This window comes from Rhopilema esculentum, chromosome 17 (genome assembly GCF_057945365.1).
Source record: "Rhopilema esculentum isolate cy_ngs chromosome 17, ASM5794536v1, whole genome shotgun sequence".
NCBI classification, from domain to species: Eukaryota; Metazoa; Cnidaria; class Scyphozoa; order Rhizostomeae; family Rhizostomatidae; genus Rhopilema; species Rhopilema esculentum.
In genome coordinates, this window is record NC_142831.1 from 6,597,560 (window position 1) to 6,619,364 (window position 21,805).

The 21,805-nt window shown below is 36.4% G+C and overlaps 1 protein-coding gene across 1 annotated transcript; it reads right to left on the reverse strand.

Moving 5' to 3' along the window:
- Window positions 1-2,372: 2,372 nt before the first annotated feature.
- Window positions 2,373-19,948, reverse strand: LOC135681060 (uncharacterized). The gene is made up of 10 exons (XM_065195382.2): window positions 19,026-19,948; window positions 17,250-17,407; window positions 10,686-10,801; window positions 8,633-8,722; window positions 8,131-8,259; window positions 7,800-7,851; window positions 7,494-7,582; window positions 6,428-6,606; window positions 5,463-5,888; window positions 2,373-4,943 (listed from the first exon to the last, which is right to left on the reverse strand). The coding sequence occupies exons 1-10, from the start codon at window positions 19,079-19,081 to the stop codon at window positions 4,055-4,057; spliced, it is 2,184 nt and encodes a 727-aa protein (XP_065051454.2). The 5' UTR covers window positions 19,082-19,948; the 3' UTR covers window positions 2,373-4,054.
- Window positions 19,949-21,805: the final 1,857 nt, after the last annotated feature.

Genomic DNA, 21,805 nt, shown 5'->3' on the forward strand with positions numbered 1-21,805 from the left:
AATGTTGTGTGATTTGATTGCACAGTCTTATGACAGGCAATCATTTCGTGCTAAAGAAAAGTTGAATCTATTCACTGCTGAAAGATGAGGCTGTTAAACAGGAGGGAAAATCATCGGTTATATAATCGAAAGTTTCTGAAATTCTCATGATCAAATGAAAATCTTGATTTCCTGAAATTCTGTAGTCTTTCAGAATATCTAATTAACTGGGAATGGTCGAATACATTCCATATATAATTCAACATTTACTGCTATAAAATATTCAAAGCCTGAACAAGCAGCTTACCTTGCAGTTAAGAAGACTCGAGGGGATAAATCCAGTGTTTCTTTTCCAAAATGTTGCGATCTTCTTTGATTGGTCGTCATCGTTGATAACCCTGAGAAACTTCCAGCCTGTTTTGCTTGCTAAAATATAAAATCAAAGTCATAAATTGACTTACGGTTACTTGGCTATTGACACAGTAGCAATTACGGGAGATCCATCTAAATTCTGGGCGTATATATTTCAAAGGAGTGGTATTAACATTAAACCGCAGGTGCTGGAAGGTTGGTCGAGGGAATGAGAAAGGGTGGAGAGGAATCGGGGGACAATTTTCTTACCTTAAACCAATATAGCACCTTTGCTGTTTTGTCGACTGAACGGTATGGAAGATGATTGCAGTGCCGTGATGTCCAATAATTCGTAGCAAAAGCCAAAAAGCAAGGTTCTTTGTAAAATATGAGCAATTGCTGTTATAGGGAATATTCCATTTAAGTAATTGTGAAGTGTTTTATAACGTAGATTTATGAAAAAATTAGCAATCTTTTGACTTGGTTCATTACAATTTATTTGCTTTAGCTACATACCATGTAACTAATTTTATAATCGGTTTTATATCTTTATTAAGTATATTTTTATTTTATATGTCAATTGTTATTTCTGTCACTATTGGTTCTACCATGATTATCATGTTTTCCGATTTTCATTTATTGTTGCAATATTTATTCTTGCTGGAAATAGTAATATTATTTAGATAATTAACTGAATGGTAAAAACCAGAATGCATTTCGTGCTGCGAAATTCAAAATGAAGCGAAAAAGCCGAATTTTACTTCCAATGCTCAATTTTCTACTTAGAAGACAAAAAGTTTTACTAAAAGCTGGCCAAAAAGAACAAAAAATTGGACAGAAAAGACAACAAGTAGAGAGCATTGTGCTCCGCTTTCAAATCACCATGATATGGAAATAAACTTGAACGAAACATCATCCATCCAGACCTATTTCCTATCACATGGGACTTTATGTTTCGCTTCTTAACTGGCCTAGATTAACAATTGTTTTCATCACTGACATAAAGGTAAAATACAAATAGGGTTTTTAACATTTTTAAAAATGTTCCCACCTTGTATAACACTGCTAGAGGTGAAGAACATCATCAACAAGGTAGATCTTAACGTGATTTCTCCTTTCCTTGCGTACCATCAATATGTCATTGGCAGTCATGCTACCAGTAAAACCTATTCATTACAAATCATCTTGGTACATTAACCATACCCGTTAAGTTGGGAGCTCTTCAAGGGGACTGTTTAAGGCCACTTCTTTTCATATGTGTTTGAAAATACCCGATGCAAACAGCCGAGAAATTCAAATAATTGACTCTTCCTCAGCTTGAAAGTCAAATTGTGTTGCGTCAAAACTAGAAATCAAAAGCTCTTAAAAAAAAGAGAAAAGCTCGAAAACATTAGTACTGGTATGTGCGCCTTGCGTTGTTGCATCTGCTGGCGTGTTTCAAATAATATTGCCATGTCATTGAACTAAAGGCGTCCAGAAGGAAGCGAAGGACTTCATTATAATGGCAAAGGAGTCTCGCCTTTAGCTATGTTCGCATCATTAAAAAACTGTTCCTCCTCGGGTGGTTGCTTTCAAGTCTTGCCTTTAAGGCTCTTTTGTTTCTCGAGCCAAATTCTATCTACTACTTCCACAAAGATACCGTCGATTACTTATAAAAGAAAGAATTATTCTATAATTATTAATAAATCGGCGCTATCATTCACCATAAAGAGCAAAAAGCAATTTTCATGTGATACAGGGCACTGCGAATTCATATCTTTATTTCTTCTCCTGTTCATGGGAAAGGGCTTTTTGAAACATTTGAGCATTTGCTAACAGGTGTCAGTTTCCCAAGCTAAACTAGGCCTCTTTCAACTCTGTTTGCAAAATCATTAAATATTTTGAAATTGTAGCAAAAGCACTGAAACAGCCACGAAAAGAACAATAAAACATGTAGATACTTCTAGAACAATAAAACATGTAGATAGATTGTAGAAACATGTAGCAATGAATCCACGTTGAGATGTGGTTACGACAAGATTGAGAACATAAAAACTCTAAAATGCAGCTTCATTCTAATTTCAGACTCTAATATCTACGTCTAACGAATTCTATACATAATTACCAACATTTTAAAGATGGCATGAAGAATTTTTACAGCTCACCTAAATTCGAGAGCTTTCAAACGAATGGATACACGACAGCATTTTCAATGAGAAAAAAACCCGGTTAAATTTCGGTTTGTAAAGCTACAAGACAAGGATTCTGAGCTTGCACTGAATAAAATCGAACAGTTCTGGCATTCGATGTTTGAGAAGGAAAGTGTCTGACAATAATGAGAAGGAAAAAAGGATTTTATAAAGAAATAATGTCGAAGAACCAAGCCCGTCTACTTTTAAATTCTTTTACAGGCATTTAAATCTCTTTCAAAGAAGTGTCAATCGCAAAGCTCGAAATGTACACGAGACCTTACTCTTAAGTTTAAAGAAATGAGTGGGATAGGGTTGGGATGTATAGAAGCAGTGGGGTATGACAAGGGGACAAAGGCTAAGTTATTTGTGAACAGGTAAAACGAGGGTCATCCTATTGGAAAATGAAGTGTAGTTTGACACCAGCCACTTTAGTTGAATGTAAAAACGGTTCTCAGCTATATGTTTAAGCGTATTTGTCTCAAAGGTAAACGAGAAAACTGATGAACATTTTTTTTCAGAACTGGCATCACTATTATGTCTATGTTTTTATAGATAATAAAAAGCTTGAACCTGTCTTGTAGCTTCTCTCTACCCTTGGTTATCTTAAATTGAACAGAAAAACATGATTAACACTAACGAAGAAGAACATTCCATGAAAGAAGCAAGAAGATTCTCTAACAGATAAAAATAAAACGAAAATTGCATAGAGGTCCTTGAAAAATCAACACAGCCAAGGAATATCAACTAATCGACGTATGTATGCCTGAAATATATCGTACATTCATTTTCGTAAGAAGAAAACGTCCTAGATGCGAACATACTGATAAAAAATGCGATCAAAATGAACCAAGGAACCTGCCTCGAAGCTGATTTCTGATACTGGGCTGATCCGAGGCTGCACGTGGATATTTCTTCTTACGAAAGTGATTAATCATTGTCAAATAAATAGTTTGCAAACATTTAATTACATTGATCTAATTTAGACTAAAGTAGTGTGTGTATTAGCCTTTTGTCTGCGAATATGTGTAAGTCTGTGCATATAATCTCACTGGTTTGAATACAAAATAAAATCAATTTTCACTTGACATTTACAAGGAAATAGAAACATTCGTTGGAACTTATCAAGAATCATCTTTCCCGTCATATTAGCATTTCAATCTCGACTAGCGAGATGCTTTGTCGAAAATCATGGGTGTCCTGTATCCGGTTGTTTGTGAATTTATACTTTAAAAAATCACTGGATGGTAAAAGACAAAATTTACAATAAGAAAACGCTTGAAAATTACTCTAAGTAAAATTTTCTCAAAAACACAGCTGGCGTAATTCGTTACATGTTTCCAAAACCCGCCTTAACCATGCCCCCACCCCCCCAAGAGAAGAAATGTCTCGCGGGTTTTGTCGCTTGGAGAGTCCTCATGCTGTACAGTTTTCCATTTAACATTCTTGAGAATGTGCTAGTAATAACCCAAAACGATGTCCAACATGTGCAAAATTTTTGTGAAAGAATTTAGCAACATGTCATGCTTCGAATCGTCGTGTGCCTCAATGTGCGTTCAAGGCTTTAGTATAGTGTCGATCGTTCTGGTGATTGTAGCAGTAAAAACCTGCAGTACTTGTGCGAAGGAGCTCTTGACGTCATCAATATTAGCAACATGTTTACTGATCACAACTTTTTCTCCTTCGCTCTGCTCTGCCTCACTTTGCAGTTCTGTTTGAGTAGCCTCTTCCTGGACATTTTTATTCAAGGAGTCACGCATAAGTTGACCGGCAACTCTGTCTTTCCCTACTTCGTCTTTCAAGCCAAGAATTGTGCTGATGTGAAATCCTTTATTCAAGTCCCTCTTTGGAGGTGACAACCTTGATGGCGAGCTTGCCGTCTTTGAAGAAAGGCCATTCATCGCGGCGATTCGCGAAAATATAAACGACTTTGAGTCTTTTGATGACGAATCGGTAGCTTGAAAAGGCTCAGACGAGAAAGATCTTAGATTCGTGAATCTTGATGGTAAAAACTTTGACTGCAGTATTTCTTCAGCCATTTCATCTCTGGCGGACGACCTGTGAAACAAATTCTCGCCATCTACGCCACGAATACCTTCAGACCTCTTCCGAAAAGCGAGCTCATGCGCATTGGCGCTCAAACTATCTGAGAACCGCCGACTCGTACCGTGTACAAAGCCATTGCTGCCGTAATAAGTCCTACCATTGTTCTCTGGGTATTGCTTTCTGTCTATCAAGAACCTGGGAATGCCTCGTTGATCATCGGTATTTACATCATGCTCCCATTGAATGTGGCCGCCTCTCTCACTCCGATCGTCACAACTTGAGTCAGATTCACTATCATTTGCCGAATAAAACTTATCCACCAGCTTTTTTTGAGTTTCTTTTAGCTGCATTAAAATCTTTGCACTCGAGTGAATGTCATCTGATGGCGGACAGTTATATCTATAAGAAAATATTGCGTATTTTTAAAGCAGATGTTGGGAAAGAAGGAATTTTAACTCGAATTATAGAGAGTCCGTTCCACAGCGTCACAGACGTATTTTTTCACACGATCATTACCAATTTACAGGAAATAACAGCTTATGGTCAAAGTATTTCGACTTTTGATAGCAATGTCCTACCTAATGGCCAATGAGCAATTGAATAAAAACTACATTAATTGTCACTAGATTGCAACAATTTATCCTGTACATAAATAAAAAAGCAATGTATACCCATGCACAAACTAACGAAGTAAACTCTTCTTCAATAGACACTTTGAGCAACATTTTCACTGAAATGTTCGGATAGATCTTTTAGAAAAACAGATACATAGAGTACAACAGGTAGAACTTCTCGAAAGTGCCTGTCACTTATGTACGAAGCCTTAAAAACAAGCATTGGAGTAAAAATAAACAGACCGCACAAAACAAGAAATTTTGACATGCATCTTTCAATATAAAGACGAACATTTAGACTTACCCATTTTGATTCTTGCTAAAAATTTGACCATCGTACCGAGGTTGTTTCCTTCCATTGATGACGTCACAATTCTCTGGACTCGCATCTGCACTAGCAGAGCGTTTTATTCCGCGAGGTGAACTCGCGTCAGATATAGGCGAGTTAGAAAGGCTGGAGGAGCGGGGCACCCAGCCATTTGTGTACCTAACCGGTCCTTCTCTGTAGTAATCGTTTATAATCCGGGGGTATGTTGACCCAATCCGAGCATCAAGGCCGGCACTGCATGACGGGTCAATGCGTCCGTTTAATCCGAAATGTCGGTTGTAAGGATAAGGTTGCGTTTGGTTTACCATCCTGCCATCAGTCTCGCTTTGGGGAATAGGTATTGGCGCAATATGAGGCCGCAAACGTGGCTCAATATGAAGACCCACCATTTTTACGTTTGGTCTAAAAGAAAATTTAATGACGAAAGATTCAGGTCTTTGACAACAACAAACGACACAAGTATAGATACTCCAGGTTATCATTTGAGGAGGGCAGCTGCACTTGAAGGAGGCTGTTCTCTTTTAAAGACGTTGTTAAATTAACACGAAGTATTGCTGTTGTTGAAAGAGAAAGTTTTGCTCACATGAATCCTGTTACCTAGAAAAGGTTTAATTTTTTGTCTACCGTTGTTGTGCTGCCAGGAAAATCCAGAATGTCTAAAGTAATGAGACCTCTTAGTAACAAAGTACACATTTAAGTAAGGTGATAAAAATCCCACAAAATAACCCATTTAAAAGGCTCTACGATGGGAGTGAAACATTTTTTGAAAACTATATTGTCATACCATGCTTAATAGTATCAGGCATATTTTCAAACGTGATACTATCTTATAGTTTTACACTGTTTATTACTATTCCACCAGTATTAAGTAACATTCCAACAGGCTCGGTTAGGATATTTCAATGAAATATCATATCAAAAGTGTCAAAACAGTAACTCACCCATTAGGCTCGTCTTCTGGGCAAGAACGTGTCTCATCGTAGGTGTCAGAAACAAGTTCCGTAGGATCAAATCTCGAATTAGCTGATGGGCTGCCAAAAGCTATTAATGTGTTCAATGTTCTTTGTTCCTTGCCTTCTTGAATTGTAGAGCGCCTGACATGTCCACTGAATTGAAAAGCCTGAAAGAACGGCAACAAGTTTATAAAGCAATCGTATATAAACATTGAAAATAAAATTGATGGATTAATAGGCCCGTCGACAAGAATTACGTTTTCAAATGAAAACACAATCATTTTCTTACGTGTTTACCTCTCATCTACGCGACAACAATCATTCTGTGAGTGAAAAAGCAAAATTTGAAGTGAAAAAGCTTCCAGCGATAAATTATTTGCAAAAGGTAAGGATTTGAAAACTCATCCTCTCCGTAAAGATGCAAAGTTCTGATTCTTTTTGTTTCAGATGAATTTGTTAACATAAATTTAGCTTCTTACAGAAAGAAATCAGACAGAACTGAAGACCTGAAAATCGAAATAGCAATATTGGAGGTGAAAGGGGACGTTTTGTTGTTCAAAATTTTAAAAAATCCAGTGTAGTTTACAAAGAATGGTGACAGCCTTTGTAAGCCTAGAAAGGCATTAAATGCTTCGATACTTTTAGCCACAACGGTTCGCCAATCATTGCCTGATTATGGCTCTGTTCTTGTTGCAATGTTTGAAGGGAACGAATATAAATAGCTGACACTTTGGCAGCCATCTTTAAAGTAGAATATAGATGAAATTTTCAGGAGAGTATTCAATTCATTGACTACACCTGCCTTGGTTTTATTACCTTTCAAATACCCTCATAACAATCCGTTTACACTGCTTTTTGGACATTAATCCCATAAAGCTGTTTAAAAAGATATTAAATTTGCTTTATACCAATGAATAAGTTTCAAACAAAGGATTCTTCAGGCAAAATCGAGGATTGGCCGTAACTCTCTCTCTTAAAGAAATATATAAACATTTCAACTTGTCTTTCTTGTTATATTCAAGATATTATCAAATAAAAATTTGGGTGTTCTTACCTGAAAAGCTGTGTAAAACCGACTGCTACAACTGAAAGCACATTTCATTCGGCAAACGAATCGACGGCTCTGCACGCGAGAGTTGGAATCTGCAAAGAAACAAATAAACTTTCAAAATTTGGAGCCACTAAGATCCTTAAGTCTAAAATTTACAAAAACTGTTGAGGTCTTTAAAAGTTAACGAAATTCTCAAAGATCATTGCAAAATCTGAAATTTTTTATCGATCCTGTTGTTAACAAGAATACGCGATCATTTACAGGTGCCATAATTAAAATAGTTCCATGTAAAAGCAAAGATTGGCTTACTCGAGTCGCCACAAATTCCAGTTAAGTCTTCGGCAGAGTCTCTTTGGTTCATCTACAATAAATCAAAAAGAACGTTACAGTTCCCTATTCACTTCAATGGATTTCTGTTTTATTTAACAATGCAATTCAACAAAAAGTGTTCATAATTCCAAAAAAACCTAAATTCATTAAAATAATTTCAAAATGCAGTGGCTTGATGTAAAATGATACATTTAGGTATGATGCGACAAGAAACCTGCCTATAGTGGCGAGAAGTGTTTTAGAAATAAGGAAAGAGGAAAGCACAACGCTCATTTTCCAAAGACTAGACGAAGAAGGTAAAACATGTCACCTTTTTCCCTTGATTTCTATCGCTCTCTATCAAACCATTTGTAGATGCGTCAACTTTCAAAACTTTTTTCACGTTTTCCTCATCTGCCCAATGAATAAACTGAAGAAAGGATTCGTGTATAATGCCAGCCTTAAATGAGAAGAAAGGATTTTCAATTTGAGAAAATCGTGTTATGCAACAAAACAAATAAATGATGGAAAATGATATAAATCATATAACAATTGCTTTTTTAAGAAGAAAAAAGGGCTTGCGACGAAAGAGAAAGAGCGAACAAAGAGAAGACGAGAAGTATTGGAGACAGATATAAACGAAATGTGAAGAGAAAACAGAAAAAAGGAACGAAACAAACAACAAAAGAGAAAAAAGAACAATGAATAAAAAATGACATACAGAAAGATGTAAGAAAACAAGATAGAAAAAATTGAAAAGTTAGATAAAGGTAAACCTCTAGACAAGTTTAAAAGAACACGTATAAAAATGCAGTGTAATAATTTGAAAATACCTGACAATATCCTAAATAGTCTCGGACAGATTCAGAAACATAAAGGACTTTGAGATCTTCAGTGATAACGATCAAGAACCCATCTAAAGCCTAGAAAGAACAAAAAGCAATTAGCATAAATGGTCACTGGTCTACGTTTTTATAAACAATGAGGTTGTAGCAACTCGGAGTAGCAATTTAGAACCGTCCTGTTTAATACACCAAAATCGTGTACAGCTCTGCCAATACGGCATCTGAAATTGTAACAGGGAAGTCCCGACATCTGAGATTTGCAAGAAGTTAAAATCCCGAAGTAAATCTCAGGCTTGCAAAGTAAGGCTTTTGAATCCAAAAGGAAATGTCTCCTTTTTACGAAGTCTCGACTATTCATATACTGAGATACCTTAAACAAGACCTCTTTTTAAAGCTACGTGTAACCACTGAGCTCCAACATTTTCTGTACAAGTATATCAATATTTATAGAAAGAATGGGAAATCATGATCCAACATTCAACTTTGCATTGAGGGTCACCTTTTACGAATGGGATGGTATGCTGATTTATTGACAAACGAATCAGGTGAGAATTGCCTGGATTTTACATTTTGAAATTCGCCTAAAAATTTGGGGGTAGCGAATCATCTGTTATTAAAATCCGGCAGCTCACTGATTGTTTTTATCTGTTAGCTTATCCGAAAAATTACTTAAAAGAGAAGAGCATCAATCATCATTTTAAAATACAGAAGAGTTGCTTGACAGTATTATAAGGATAGCCACGCGCGTTGCTGCCTTCGGACGACTTCCTTGCAAAGACCCCTTGGATTGGAGGGAGATAAGGAGCTTTTTAAACTGCTCAAAACAGCTTATCCATAGTATACTCTGGTCGATGGTAAATGTATGGGACTCAAGGTGTTGGCTTGGGACTCAGCCTCCTTTTCTGATGCTATTATTTCTGTGGTACATTGAGAGACTCTCCCTTAGTTCTTGCTATAACTCCGCTATTCTTTCTGTGGTACATTGAGAGACTCTCCCCTAGTTCTTGCTATAACTCCACTATTCTTTCTGTGGTACATTGAGAGACTCTCCCCTAGTTCTTGCGATAGCTTCACACCTCTGTCTATCCCACACGAGATAAAACAGAGTAGCTCGATGGCAAGCACTAGACAATACAAGCATGACAGGTGATGGGAAGGCCTACCTGGTTTGTTATTGTGGATACCAGTAATAAGCAATTGTCTGGATCGTACATCAGGACCTTTTGTTTTGACTATTAAAATAGTGCCTGATCAAAATGATAGTTTCAGGGTAAATTACGATGAAACCAGCAAACATTTTCTTGATAAAGTTGGTACAATTTACACAAATATTTGAAAGGTACTAGCAAATTGTGAAGGTGTATGCACGAGCCATAGGTTTTACGATCCGCTTTGAAAGCAAACTCAACAGGGGCCGAAATTGTTTACTATTATCGGTCTCAATTGAAAAGAACGTTTTCTGGTCAATGAACCCAAGTACGCCATACAATCTGCTAAATGCTTGGTCGACGGGAAGACAGCCTCGTTTCATGGCACCAACAGGGTTTTTAACGTGTAGATTGAAGAAACACATCGTGTATTGATAAAAACGCGACATGTTCGAATCGTGATCTGTTTTTCAAACCAAAAAACCTATTTTATAATTGCAAATATTTAGCTTCAGTTTTTGATGAATGTCATTAGACTTGAGATTTGGACTTTTAATGGGAGTTGGGGGGGGGGGGGGGACCTTGATCTGGTCAACCCAAAGATTTGTATAATATCAGAGGGGTCTAGGTATTTTAACGTAGAAACAAGGTTTCTCCTGTGAACTCCACTTTTTCTTTATTGCAATTACAGTGCTAAAACTGAACATTTTTCAATCAACATGGACCATATTTTTACCACCGTGGTATCATTGGCAATGAAAGCCAAAAAAGCAATTGGATTTATTTTTTAAAGCGAAGCAGCTTTTACAAGACTAAATGGATTCACCATCGAAGCTCGATGGTTTACAAATACAACCGTTTTAACAGCAAAATCGACAAACAGATCAACAAACCTGGAGAAAGAATTCCGTTAAACAGGTCTCTTCCAGCAGTCCTTTGTAAATCTCGTTTCTGTTTTGGGAGTCTCGTTTTCCATTCAGCAAACCTTCCTGATCAACGGGAAGAGCATCTGCAAAATAATTAGTTCGTTAATTAACAGGAAGACGTCGTTGAAATGCACAAGGTTGGTGTGGAATAGTTATTAATTTAGAACACCAGAAAACTTTTATAATAACAGAATAACAAAAAATAACAGAATAATCTAAAAATATAAGATAAAAACTAGTAAAAAATTCGTCTTTTTCCTCCATTAACAAAGGGGGGGGGGGGGAGAGGGATCTATGAGCCTTTCTTGCACTGTAACTCATAAAGAGAAGATTGCTGTGTGTGTTTCCCTAGCACTGGCGACGAGGATAGCAAAAGAGAAGCAAACAGGCAGACTGTTACTTTGTGGAGAAGAGACAGGGATGGAAAAGAGACCGGGGTGGAAAAGGGATAAGGGTGGAATAAAGACAGAGATGGAAGTATGGCAAAGATACAAAAGTAAAAGACTGAACAGGGTGTATTCTCGGAGTGAATTCGGACTACATACTTATGTAGCAGAGTCTTAGGAAATTGCATGTTTTTGATAATTCACATCAGTAAATTCAAATCTTTACGTGAGATTGCACGAGGAAATACCACTCTGTTAACCAATCTACCTTGCCTGCTTTAAGTGAACAAACAAAACGTCTTGCAGTGACTGTATTAATTAAAAAAAGTCAAAAATGCCAGGATCTGCCCGTAAAACCATTCTCTGCGCAAGCACTCTGCAGAAATTTAAAAAAATCGAAAATCATACATGGATTTTTTAAGAGCCATTCTATAGTAAAACTTTTTCTTACATTACGCAACAAAGAAAATTCTGTGCCGAATTCGAAGCGAGAAAATAAAGGGGGGTGGTCAGCCTCCATTTTACTCTTCTTCTTTTCTATCTTTGGTAGCGTGAACATGCCCTTCTTTATCAGCTGATGCACTTTTATTAACTGAAATTTCTAAACTATAACAATAATGACATGTCAGACTCTCGACCACCCCCTCGATTTTACCAGGATGGCTGGGTCTCAGTAAGCCCCTTCTCCTCCACTTTCTTTCAAAACAATAGAGCTATTTGCAAAATCTCTTGCTATAGGTTTTATTTTGTCTTTGCCCCCCCCCCCCCCCTGCTTTGCATCTTGCATTGAAGGATATACAATAGAGTCCTATTTATTTTTTACATAAATACAATAAATTTTTACATTTTCTAAAGAAACGTAAAAATCTCGCAAAGCATTGAAAATATATGACTGGAATCGCTTTCACGACTTGCAGTGTCCGTGGATAAATACTTCCTGAAGTTAAAAAGATCGTTGCGATGAGCGCTGGCCCGACTGAGGTCAAGGGTCGCTGTATTTCGTGTAGAACGTTATCGCGTTTCAGACAGCAATATAAATTTGCATAAATTCCAGACACTTGTTGTGTCTAAGTGCTGTCGGCCTATTGGTCAGTCACACAAATCTTGCCGTTATATGTAAATCTTTCCGTCTAACATTTCGAAATCACTTCACTACTACCTTTGTTTTTGCAAAATTAGACTTATTTGCTTTGGTTCTGATGTACTTAAGGCCTGGTAAGAATAAAAACATCTGCCTCCAGCAAAATTCTAGTTTGATTAGTGTCACAGCAAGCCATAAATTTGCCGCCTTGAAACTGGTGATTCCCTTAGAAAAGGCTGGAATATTTCGATATTTCTCACGGTATATTTGAACTATTAAACTAAAAACGTAAGTGAAGCGCGTAAGTGTTATATGGACAATTAAAATTCTTCGAATGAAACTCCTTCCCGCTTTTTGATAATTGTGATACATGCTCGTACGGGTCAGCGACTCTCTCTGCTTGATCACGCAAACTGCCGTGCCAAACAGGCCGATCGTCTTTTGTCGATGAATTGAATGACTCATAAAATTTGCCCCAGTTTAACTCACAACCACCCAAGCATACTCAGGCCGGCCAACGTAGAAAAAATAACATCTTTTTAAGACTAGTGTCTACCTGACGGGGCAACTCTTGTTAAGTTTTGTGATTTCGGGACCGTGTCTGAGATTTACACGCCCAAATACTTCGCGTGCCTCGCCTAAAATTTGAGTTCCGAACTTAGATTCAAAATTGGGTTTAGATTTAAAAAATTTTTCTTTAATAATCAAAGCTAGCTTCGAAGATTAAAGAAAATTTTGATTATCAAATAAATTCAATTCTAGGGAAAAACAAGAGAGCAAAAAATATTTTTGGCCTGACAGTAACTTGAGGAAACTTTATGCCGGAAAATATTTTTGAAGCCAATTCATGTAAGCACTATTCCATTTCTTAAACCTATGTAGAAAGGTATATTAAAGAGCAGAATTCACAAAATTTGATTTTGAGAGCGATCCCTTATGGTTCTTGATATAAATAAACGAAACAAGACAGTTGTAAAACTATAAATGCACCACATCACACTGTATTAAATGTTTTTTATGAAAAATGAAAAAGTTGTATCTAATTCTAAATAATACCCTGCAAGGAGTGCAAACTAGCAAATATTTAAATTTCTTATCTAGGCCATGCTTCTGCAAAATTCATGGTCAGCACGTGGTATTTCAATAGTACCACAAAAATTATCTGTTACATTATCAGTAAGTTCCTAGTACCTTTACTGTTGTTTCTCAGACTTGGTAAAAAAGCAACCCTATTTTCAAGATTCTATGTCCCAGTTTTCTAGCTTTCAAACAACCCTCTCTCAGAGTTTTTCGGAACTCACATGATATACGTTCGACCAACTGACAGGGCCCGCCCGGATTGAGCCGGGGCTATTGTGATACTCAACCCCATCAGAAACGTCAAATTGGCAATAATCCTTAAAAGTTTATACCAATAAAGATCAAAACGTGTATCCTTCAGGCTTATAAACTGGTGCATTGGTGCAAACCCCTAATGATTTGAACTGCTCTGGAAAATTAAAGCAATAGGTGGCATTTTTGATGATGTTTTTATTAAATATCGTATGATTTTGTATTGGAACGTACTCGATAAATCAAAACTATGCGTTATATATCATAAACAATTGAATTAGTTGTGTGATTCTTATTAAAAATCGTATTTTCTAAGATATGCCATCAAGCTAGCATTCTTTTTTTCAATATCAGACCATCTCTGAAAAAAGTATTTTAACAGTCAGTCAGAAGCTTTATATAATATAGGCTAGTCTAGGAATGAATTTATTGATTTTTCTAAAGACGTCTGAAACCGAATATCAATGAGCGATTTCAAAATCAAAATTTATGATAAAGACATTGGTCGGTTAGGTAACTTGGTATTGCAACCAACTATCCCTTGATCGCACAACATTTGGCATATTAAGAAGAGAAAACCAGGCGACAGCTGACATTTTTACAGCTGCAGAATGGAAAGAATCGAAGAAAAATAATCTGGTTTGAACTTCGAGCTCATCTGTGAAACTTTTGGACTTGTCTTTTAGTGTTCTGCGAGCTTTTTAAAATTTTAAGACCAATTTCATCTTTTATAAGCCCTTGCATAACATCGATAAATCTTATTCTGCAAAATTATAATCAAAATCAACCCATTAACGAAAATTCATTATAAAAGCAAGTAACTTGTTAGATATGAAACATTTCTATATTATCTGTCGTTCCTAGACATTAATATTTTAGTGGAAGATCTCGAATTTCACATTTCAAGACCATTTTTACCTTTTAAAAAGCCTTTCCAAAATATTTATGAATCTCAGTCTGGAAAAATAAAACTGATATTAACCTATTAAAGAAAATACAAAAATGAACACATTACTTATAAATGAAGTCTATTCAGTGGCAGATGATTATATAAAATGGAGTACAATCTTTCTTTTAATATATCAAAAACTTTTAGCGAAAACTGAAAACCAAGGATAACGGTGTAAAAAGTGAAGTGGGTCTTAAAAAGACCTGTATTTATAGGTGTGGGCAGCAGGTAAAGAACACCTGAACAATTTTTTTAAATCAAGAAACAGCTCGCGAGAATTAAACAAAAAAACATTGGGTGTTAGGGAAAAAAATTACAACCGACAGACTAAAAACGCTAGTATTCCCCATTGTTAATATGTGTTTTTCACATGGCTATATCCTGAATTTAGAAAAAAACAAAGTATAATAGCAATTTTTCTCATTTTATCGCAGGGAGAACAAAATTTGGAAAACTTCCAGTTGTAAATATACCATCTATTTGCTTTTTTGCGAAGTTTGCAGAAGCACTTGGCATCAACTTGATATTAAAACCCAATCCTTTAAAAATATCTGAATATGTACTAATTATTAATAAGTATTTGCAGAATAAATTTTCACCGACTTTTGCTATATCTTGAAAGCAAGATCGAAAGTATTTTTGCAGATGTTTTCAAATATCTTTTAGATATAAAACGCAGCCATGATACAAGCGGAATGCTCCAGTAACTTGTTTCATCAAAAAAGGCATTTGAAAGTTATGTTTTTGGCTGTTTTTCCATATCAACTGTTTGTGATATGTAACTGCTCAAAAAAGGCAGGAAACCTAATTTGAGATTCCGCCCGCCGCTGGAGCATAGTTGTACACGTGGAATTGAGTGATTCGCTGACAGGAAAGAATCCTTGTTTGTCTGAAAAAAAAGCAGCCTGATTTTTGACTGTGAATTCCCAAGGAATAGAGGAAGGGAGCAAGGCCATTCTGCTAAAGTTCTTGAGCTGTATACACTCTTTTTTGAAAGAACAATTGTACAAGAACACGAGCCTCAAAATTTGTCAAAAGTTAGGAACAAATCAAGAACAAACTGAGGCTGAGCTACTGTAAAAGCTATTTTGAACAACGTTTCATCTCAGAAATGAGGATTTTTTAGCCATGTGTGGGTGCTTTTTCGGTGAATATTCAAACTAATCGGCAAATGAAGGTTGTCTCACTCACTTTGTTGGCAAATGAGGCCTAACACCTCCCCAGAGCGAAAAAGTAAGCAATTTCACTGCTAACACCCTATTATTTCAAGAACAAATTAAGAACAATCCAGCCTCGGATTTTCGAAAAAATTAAGAACAGTCAGACTGAACTTAAATTTACTGGTTCTTATAAAAAAGGGTACGTTAAGTTGAATATTAAGATAACCGCGCCCTTAGTTTGAACAGCGTCGCCCAATTGTCAACAACTTTGTATTAGCTAAAAAAGCAATAACAAAATCTAGCAATCTTTGCTTTCTAGTTAAAAAACTTATTTAAGGAATTGGAATTAACATTGGGGAATGTTTTTACATTAAAATTCAACCCATTTGCCTTTCAATTTGGTTTATGATGCGTATAGGAAATTTCTATATACTATAACATATCTTGGTACTAAATTTGCTGTGTTCGGTGCTTTTCGGTAAAATAGTATTTATGTTAGTTTCTAAGTGATTTTGACTGCAATTAATGTCCCTGAATTTGATGGATCATGCAACAAGATTTAAGCAAAGTTTCTTGCGAAAAAATATAAACATTTGAAAGAATAACCAAAGCTATTCCTGTTGAATTAATTCTTAAAGCTCAAATGAATTAGGAAGTTTGATATGAAAATGGTACAGTATGAATGGATCTTGGACCTGAAAATGATTTGAAATTGGGTAACATAAGGATATGAAGTCGGGATTGCAAATAAGCTTTCTTGCCAGTGAAGAAGTCATATACATAACAGTACCATGTCCGCACAATAATACTCTAAAAACCATACTGATCTAACTTGCGCATTTACTAAAAAACACGAGCCAAGTTCTGGAAGCATTCAAATTTCAGTTTTGATGGTTAGTAAGTTAGAACTTACAGAACCCTACTGGCTTTAAAATTACCCTGCTAGCTTTTTTAGCTAAAACCCCCAGGTTTCAGAAACATTCTTTTGGTTTGCATACAATCATATACCCAAATTAAATAATTTTTTCAATATAATTTCGGATGCAAAAAAGATAACATTCCAATTGGAAATAATTTGCCACGTATTTCGCAATGTAAACGGTCCGTGAATCTAAGTATCAAAACTTGGATTGATCATTTCAAGTCCAAAATTGGAAATATATTTTTTGGCCTAAAACATGGCTATGCTATGAAGTGTTACCCTGCTTTGCAATATTGCTTGTTCAAACGGAGACAATTCACATAAATGCAGAAAAACACCTTCAACTGGTGAAACGGCTTGAAGAAAATATTTCTTAAAAAAATCGCCCACGCTAATTTCTTTAAAAATAATGTTAAAATATCAATCATCGACAGGGCAGCCAAAATGCTAGATAGGTTATAATTCAAACTTCTATCAGTCTTGAAGTTTATGGCCAATTTTATGAAGTAAACGTTGTCTGGAGTTAGCGATAACATAAAGCAAACAAAGTGTTGAAAGATTCATTTACATCAAGGGTCTGATTTTCATTATTTCTTGGTTTCTAGAATCTTTTTTACTTGCTGAGTAAACGATATCAGAGATTAATTGTGTATACCTGCATCTTAAGTTAAAACTTTACATGGAAAAAATTAAACACATACCTTTAAAAAAACTTTTTGCCCGAATATAGCTGACAGCAAGCCGAAGAATAGAACTTTTGTCTAATTTGGCAATAACATTTTCTGGGAACGGCAGCAGTTTGGCTAAATTGTTGAACTCAATGTTCACTCTGTCTCGATGCCTTTTGGATGCATTGCCACTGCAAACGGAGATTATAGTTAGATTACAGAAAGATAAAGTAACCATATCTAGAAAAGCGATGCTTAAATTTTGTTCTGTCTTAAATTTTATATTTTTTCCCTTGTCTTTTTACAAAAATTATTCACTTTACTACAAGCTGGGTAGAGGAACGTGAAGAATGCGTAACTGAGAATGCTTGAATGCAATGGCACATCAAAGACTGTTGGTACACGCAGACATTAGATTTTTAAACTCGACGATTAGTTTTTTAAGAAAACGCATGCCATTTATCCTATATGGCCAATTTTCACTAAAAATTTGGTAAAGATTGGACTATTTATGTAGTGTAGTTTTGCCTTTTCCAAATACATAAAAGCTGCCGCTCAACAGATCGCCATAGCATGAGACTTTGCTGAGATTAGGCCCATAAGGATTTTCGGTCTTGCTTTTCCAAACCTTTAATTACAAACATTTTTAGACTGATGAAAGTGCTGTATCCATGAAAACTGAGCCCTTTTTAGAGGGATTTTATCAATCGAAATTTCATTAGCATTTCCTGGTCAAAGCAGAGCCGTATGGTTATCAAAACCTAAGGCATTTTCTCAGGTTTCAGAAAATCAAATATGCAAAGGTAGGGACGGACAGTCAATCACGCTATGTTGGTTGTCTGAAAGGTTCCAGGAAAATTACTTTCAAAGTATTAGTACTGCAGCTAACCATTTTAACATTTTTCTTAAAATAAACTCTTTGGAATTTTGAAAATGATTTGGAATTTCTGAACATGTAAAACAGTGGCGCTGGTCTTTGTTTTCAAGTCAAATCGAATCTGGAATTTAATATGCTTAGTTACAAGTTTGGGATGGTTTATCCTGGCAAGAGTCTCAATTGATGGGCACTATATATGTTGAAATTTTCTGGTAAAGTTTACATTAACTCTTTCTGGAAAATACTGCAGATTTGGCTTTCCTGTGTTCTTTGCCAACCAAGAATCTAAGAAACCTCACAACGTCCATCCTTTATCTATTGCCCCAGTTTCCAATACTAACTCAATTTTTCTTATACTTGATCATTCAAAAACATTTTAACTAGAACTTTATGTACCTTTCTCGTCTATTTTCTGTATCAAAAATGCTATTTGGAACAAATTTTGTCAAAAAATACCTAAACCTTTCCATCACCTTTAAACAAATACATCTTAGATTCCAGTAAAAGATATTACATCTTAGATTGCCAGATGATCTCATTCTACAAAGTAAAACCCTGTTTTCAAGAAACCAACTTCTTGTAAAATTTATATGCAGGCTCATTTAACTTATTGAAAGGAAGGCGCCATTTTCAAAAGACCTTTTCGTTTTACCCCACACAAACCCCACATGCCATGCTAAATGACCTCCTTTACTTTTGATCATAATCAATTTTGATGCGAAATCTAAAGAATTATGGCAATTTTCATGAAATCCACAAAAAGGCATCTTTTCTTAAGAGCAACTATGTTTGCGGGGTCATGGTATTTCTTGTTTAAACTACTGCAGTCGAAAAACCTAGACACAACACTTGCTTGGTCCGATACAGCTGCTTGTCTGTCTGGAAAAATTTCAAATTTCACTTGACTCTTTGGATAAACATTTCTCCCTTACCCCGTGAATTTCTTCTTCCTCTTTGCTTGAATCTGATTTGTGCTGCTAACCATCATATTTCAAAATCAATAGTTCACGAAAGAACGTCCCCTCTTCTTGGTATCGCCTTATCACATGCGAGTTTCGTACTTTGTATGCGAGAAAAGTCGGAACACTGATCTAGACAGACAAAGAACGTCTACGCCGAAAGTAGTCTTTCTTCTGGTCTAAACTCTTGCTTCTAAAATGGTGTATTTAGACATGTGAACAACATTCTTCGCTACATCCATCCCTGCTGCATTTTTTGGATCTTGTTCTGATGTGATCCCTCAGGAGTTCAGTAAAGCGTATGTTGTTTTTAACGGTCACGCTAACCTTACAGTGCAGGTTACGGACTCAACGACTTTGAACTTGAAAAGCACCCGCGATTTTAAATCCAACAAAATGAATTATTCAACTGCACCAGGTATTTCCAAAATCCAAAAAGAACTAGCCACCGCTGATACCCTATTCGTACGGGCAATTAATCAGGGGTATCATAAAAGCATGAATCCAGCTTATCCAAGCGGCGCAGATATCATTCAAGAGGTAGAGGCGTGCACTTCAGTACCATCACAGGTCTCCACTGGCGATGCATCTTGGCTCGGCATCGGCTTTTTAAATGTCCGTTTGTCCTGTGAATCACCCCTGACCTCTGCAAGCCCTAGACACAACGCAAAGTCACTAATCAGACACTCCTCAGACATGCATGCGTATGTTGTGTTTCCAACATCACGTTTCAAGATCTCTAAAAAATCTGCACTCTGGATTTTTTTACGCCTATCAGTGTAATTTACTGGTGTCAGATAGTCAAACCAAGTGTTTTCACACTTTTTACTAGTGCAGAGGGTATAATATTGAACGTGGCATGGCTAGCGATGCCGAATGGGGATAACCCTGTTAATGTTTTTGATGTTATCCTCTGTCCTCTTTCGATCAAGCGTCTTTACTTTCCAGACGTTGTTGTTGTGTGTCTGTCTGAAAATTATGCAAATGAGCTGGACAGCACAGGGCAACAGAAGGGCCATTCAAAGCAGACCTGCTGATTGTCAAACAAAGTCAGGTAACAATGGAGAATGTTGGATATATTGGCGGTGATCAGCGTGAGGCATCTAGGGGTCCGGGCAAGCAAAAACATTGCGCACCTGAAATTACTGCACGGCATGTTACCAGATCCATTTTAGGCGTAATTGATCACGAAAATCCCTGGGAAAGCTTGCATGCTTGACAATTTATGCTCTAGAGGGGGCTAATTATCATGGACTTAAACCCTGAGTTTTGTAGCTTTCCAGTTGCAAGAGGGTTGGGGTTCAATTTCCATATATCCATAAGTAGAGCCGCTAAGTCAGAAGATCGGAATTTAGGACAGGAAGAATACCTATGCAAATGTTGAAAGTTGCCTAAAATGTTGAAACTTTACAATTTTGTAGATTTCTTGGGTGCCTTTTTTTTCTCTCCACAATGTGAAGTTTAGATCCATTTTAGGACCACTCATTTTCATACTGTCCTGATAAAAATTTCCAGACATTGCAAATATTCTTTTTGACCAACCCTTTAGTATAATTTGAAATTTTCTAGCATATTTTCCAAGAATGCATGTATTTGAAATGTTTTGTAGGAAGCCAGTCTTTTCTCTTGCATTATTTTTTCATGGACAAAGAATTGAAAGTGGCCTACCCAAAGGCTGCGTTCCTCCATCCCCTAAATATTCATTTATGCATACGAATCCTAAAAGAAAATCAGTATGGTATAGTAGGGGCTAATTAAAATTGCATTGTTACGCTATTGCATCACCTGTGTTCCAGTGTTCATCAAAGTATGGCTTTTGACTTTCTATAATTTTTCGTCCTTGGGAATTGCCCCCTGGAGCATGCCCAGGACTTCCTTCAGTTGCTTTTTAGATATTTATCCAACAAATTTTGTCATGGTAACGACGCTGGTCGTAAACAGCCAGCATTGATTGCATCATCCAGATTATAGACAACCAGATAACTTATCACCAGACTACAAAGCACATTTTGGAACTTGGCCCCATGATATAATTAGATTGCACGAAATCCTATGATACAGATTGCTCACCCAGAAATCTATTCAATATGTTATATAGGCTTTAGAAATCTCTGAATTAAATCCAACTTGCCAAACAAAAAGGCCCAGCAATAACCAACCCTCTCAGGATTCCGATGGCCAGAACTACCAATTTTGGGATCGAATTGCTAAGCTTTCCAAAACTGGTATAAGGAGGAAAATTTGAATTCCCTTTCCAAATATCCAACATTTTAAAATATCCATCTGCTCTCTCATTCCGCAACAATTGAGAATATTGGGGTTCACTTGATTAAGTCTTAATTAGTGTACTCATTATTGTCAGAACAACAGTAAAGGTAGGTATCCTGTCGCTGTGTACGAAGAATACTGGTACATTATGATGTTGTTGTAGCTTTTTGTTCTTTATGCATACTTGAGTTGCTGTTTTGAAGTTGAAACCGTTATTAAGTTTACGACGTGCTTAAAAGGTTTAACCCCTAGAATTTGTAACAAAGGCCTATCGGTGCAGAAGTGCCGAGCACTGCCTCATTGTCAGGTCCGTCTAGTATCAATCGAAAGGATTCCTCCTGCTTATACATGGATTCAGTTTGGATCTTCAGTAACTAGAGTGCGTGCGGAGGTTGCTTCAAGGTAGGAGCACAGGGCCCGTATATGCGAAGAAAAATAATGACAAAATTGACAATAGCGTTCCCCTCGACCCATTATATATATGC

Excerpts from the sequence above, each read along its gene's own strand:
- LOC135681060 (XM_065195382.2), bottom strand. The coding sequence starts at position 19,081 with ATGATGGTTAGCAGCACAAATCAGATTCAAGCAAAGAGGAAGAAGAAA. Across the intron at positions 7,583-7,799 it reads TGGAATTTGTGGCGACTCGA|ATTCCAACTCTCGCGTGCAG; the intron begins GTAAGCCAATCT and ends GTTTCTTTGCAG. Across the intron at positions 4,944-5,462 it reads TTTAGCAAGAATCAAAATGG|ATATAACTGTCCGCCATCAG; the intron begins GTAAGTCTAAAT and ends ATTTTCTTATAG.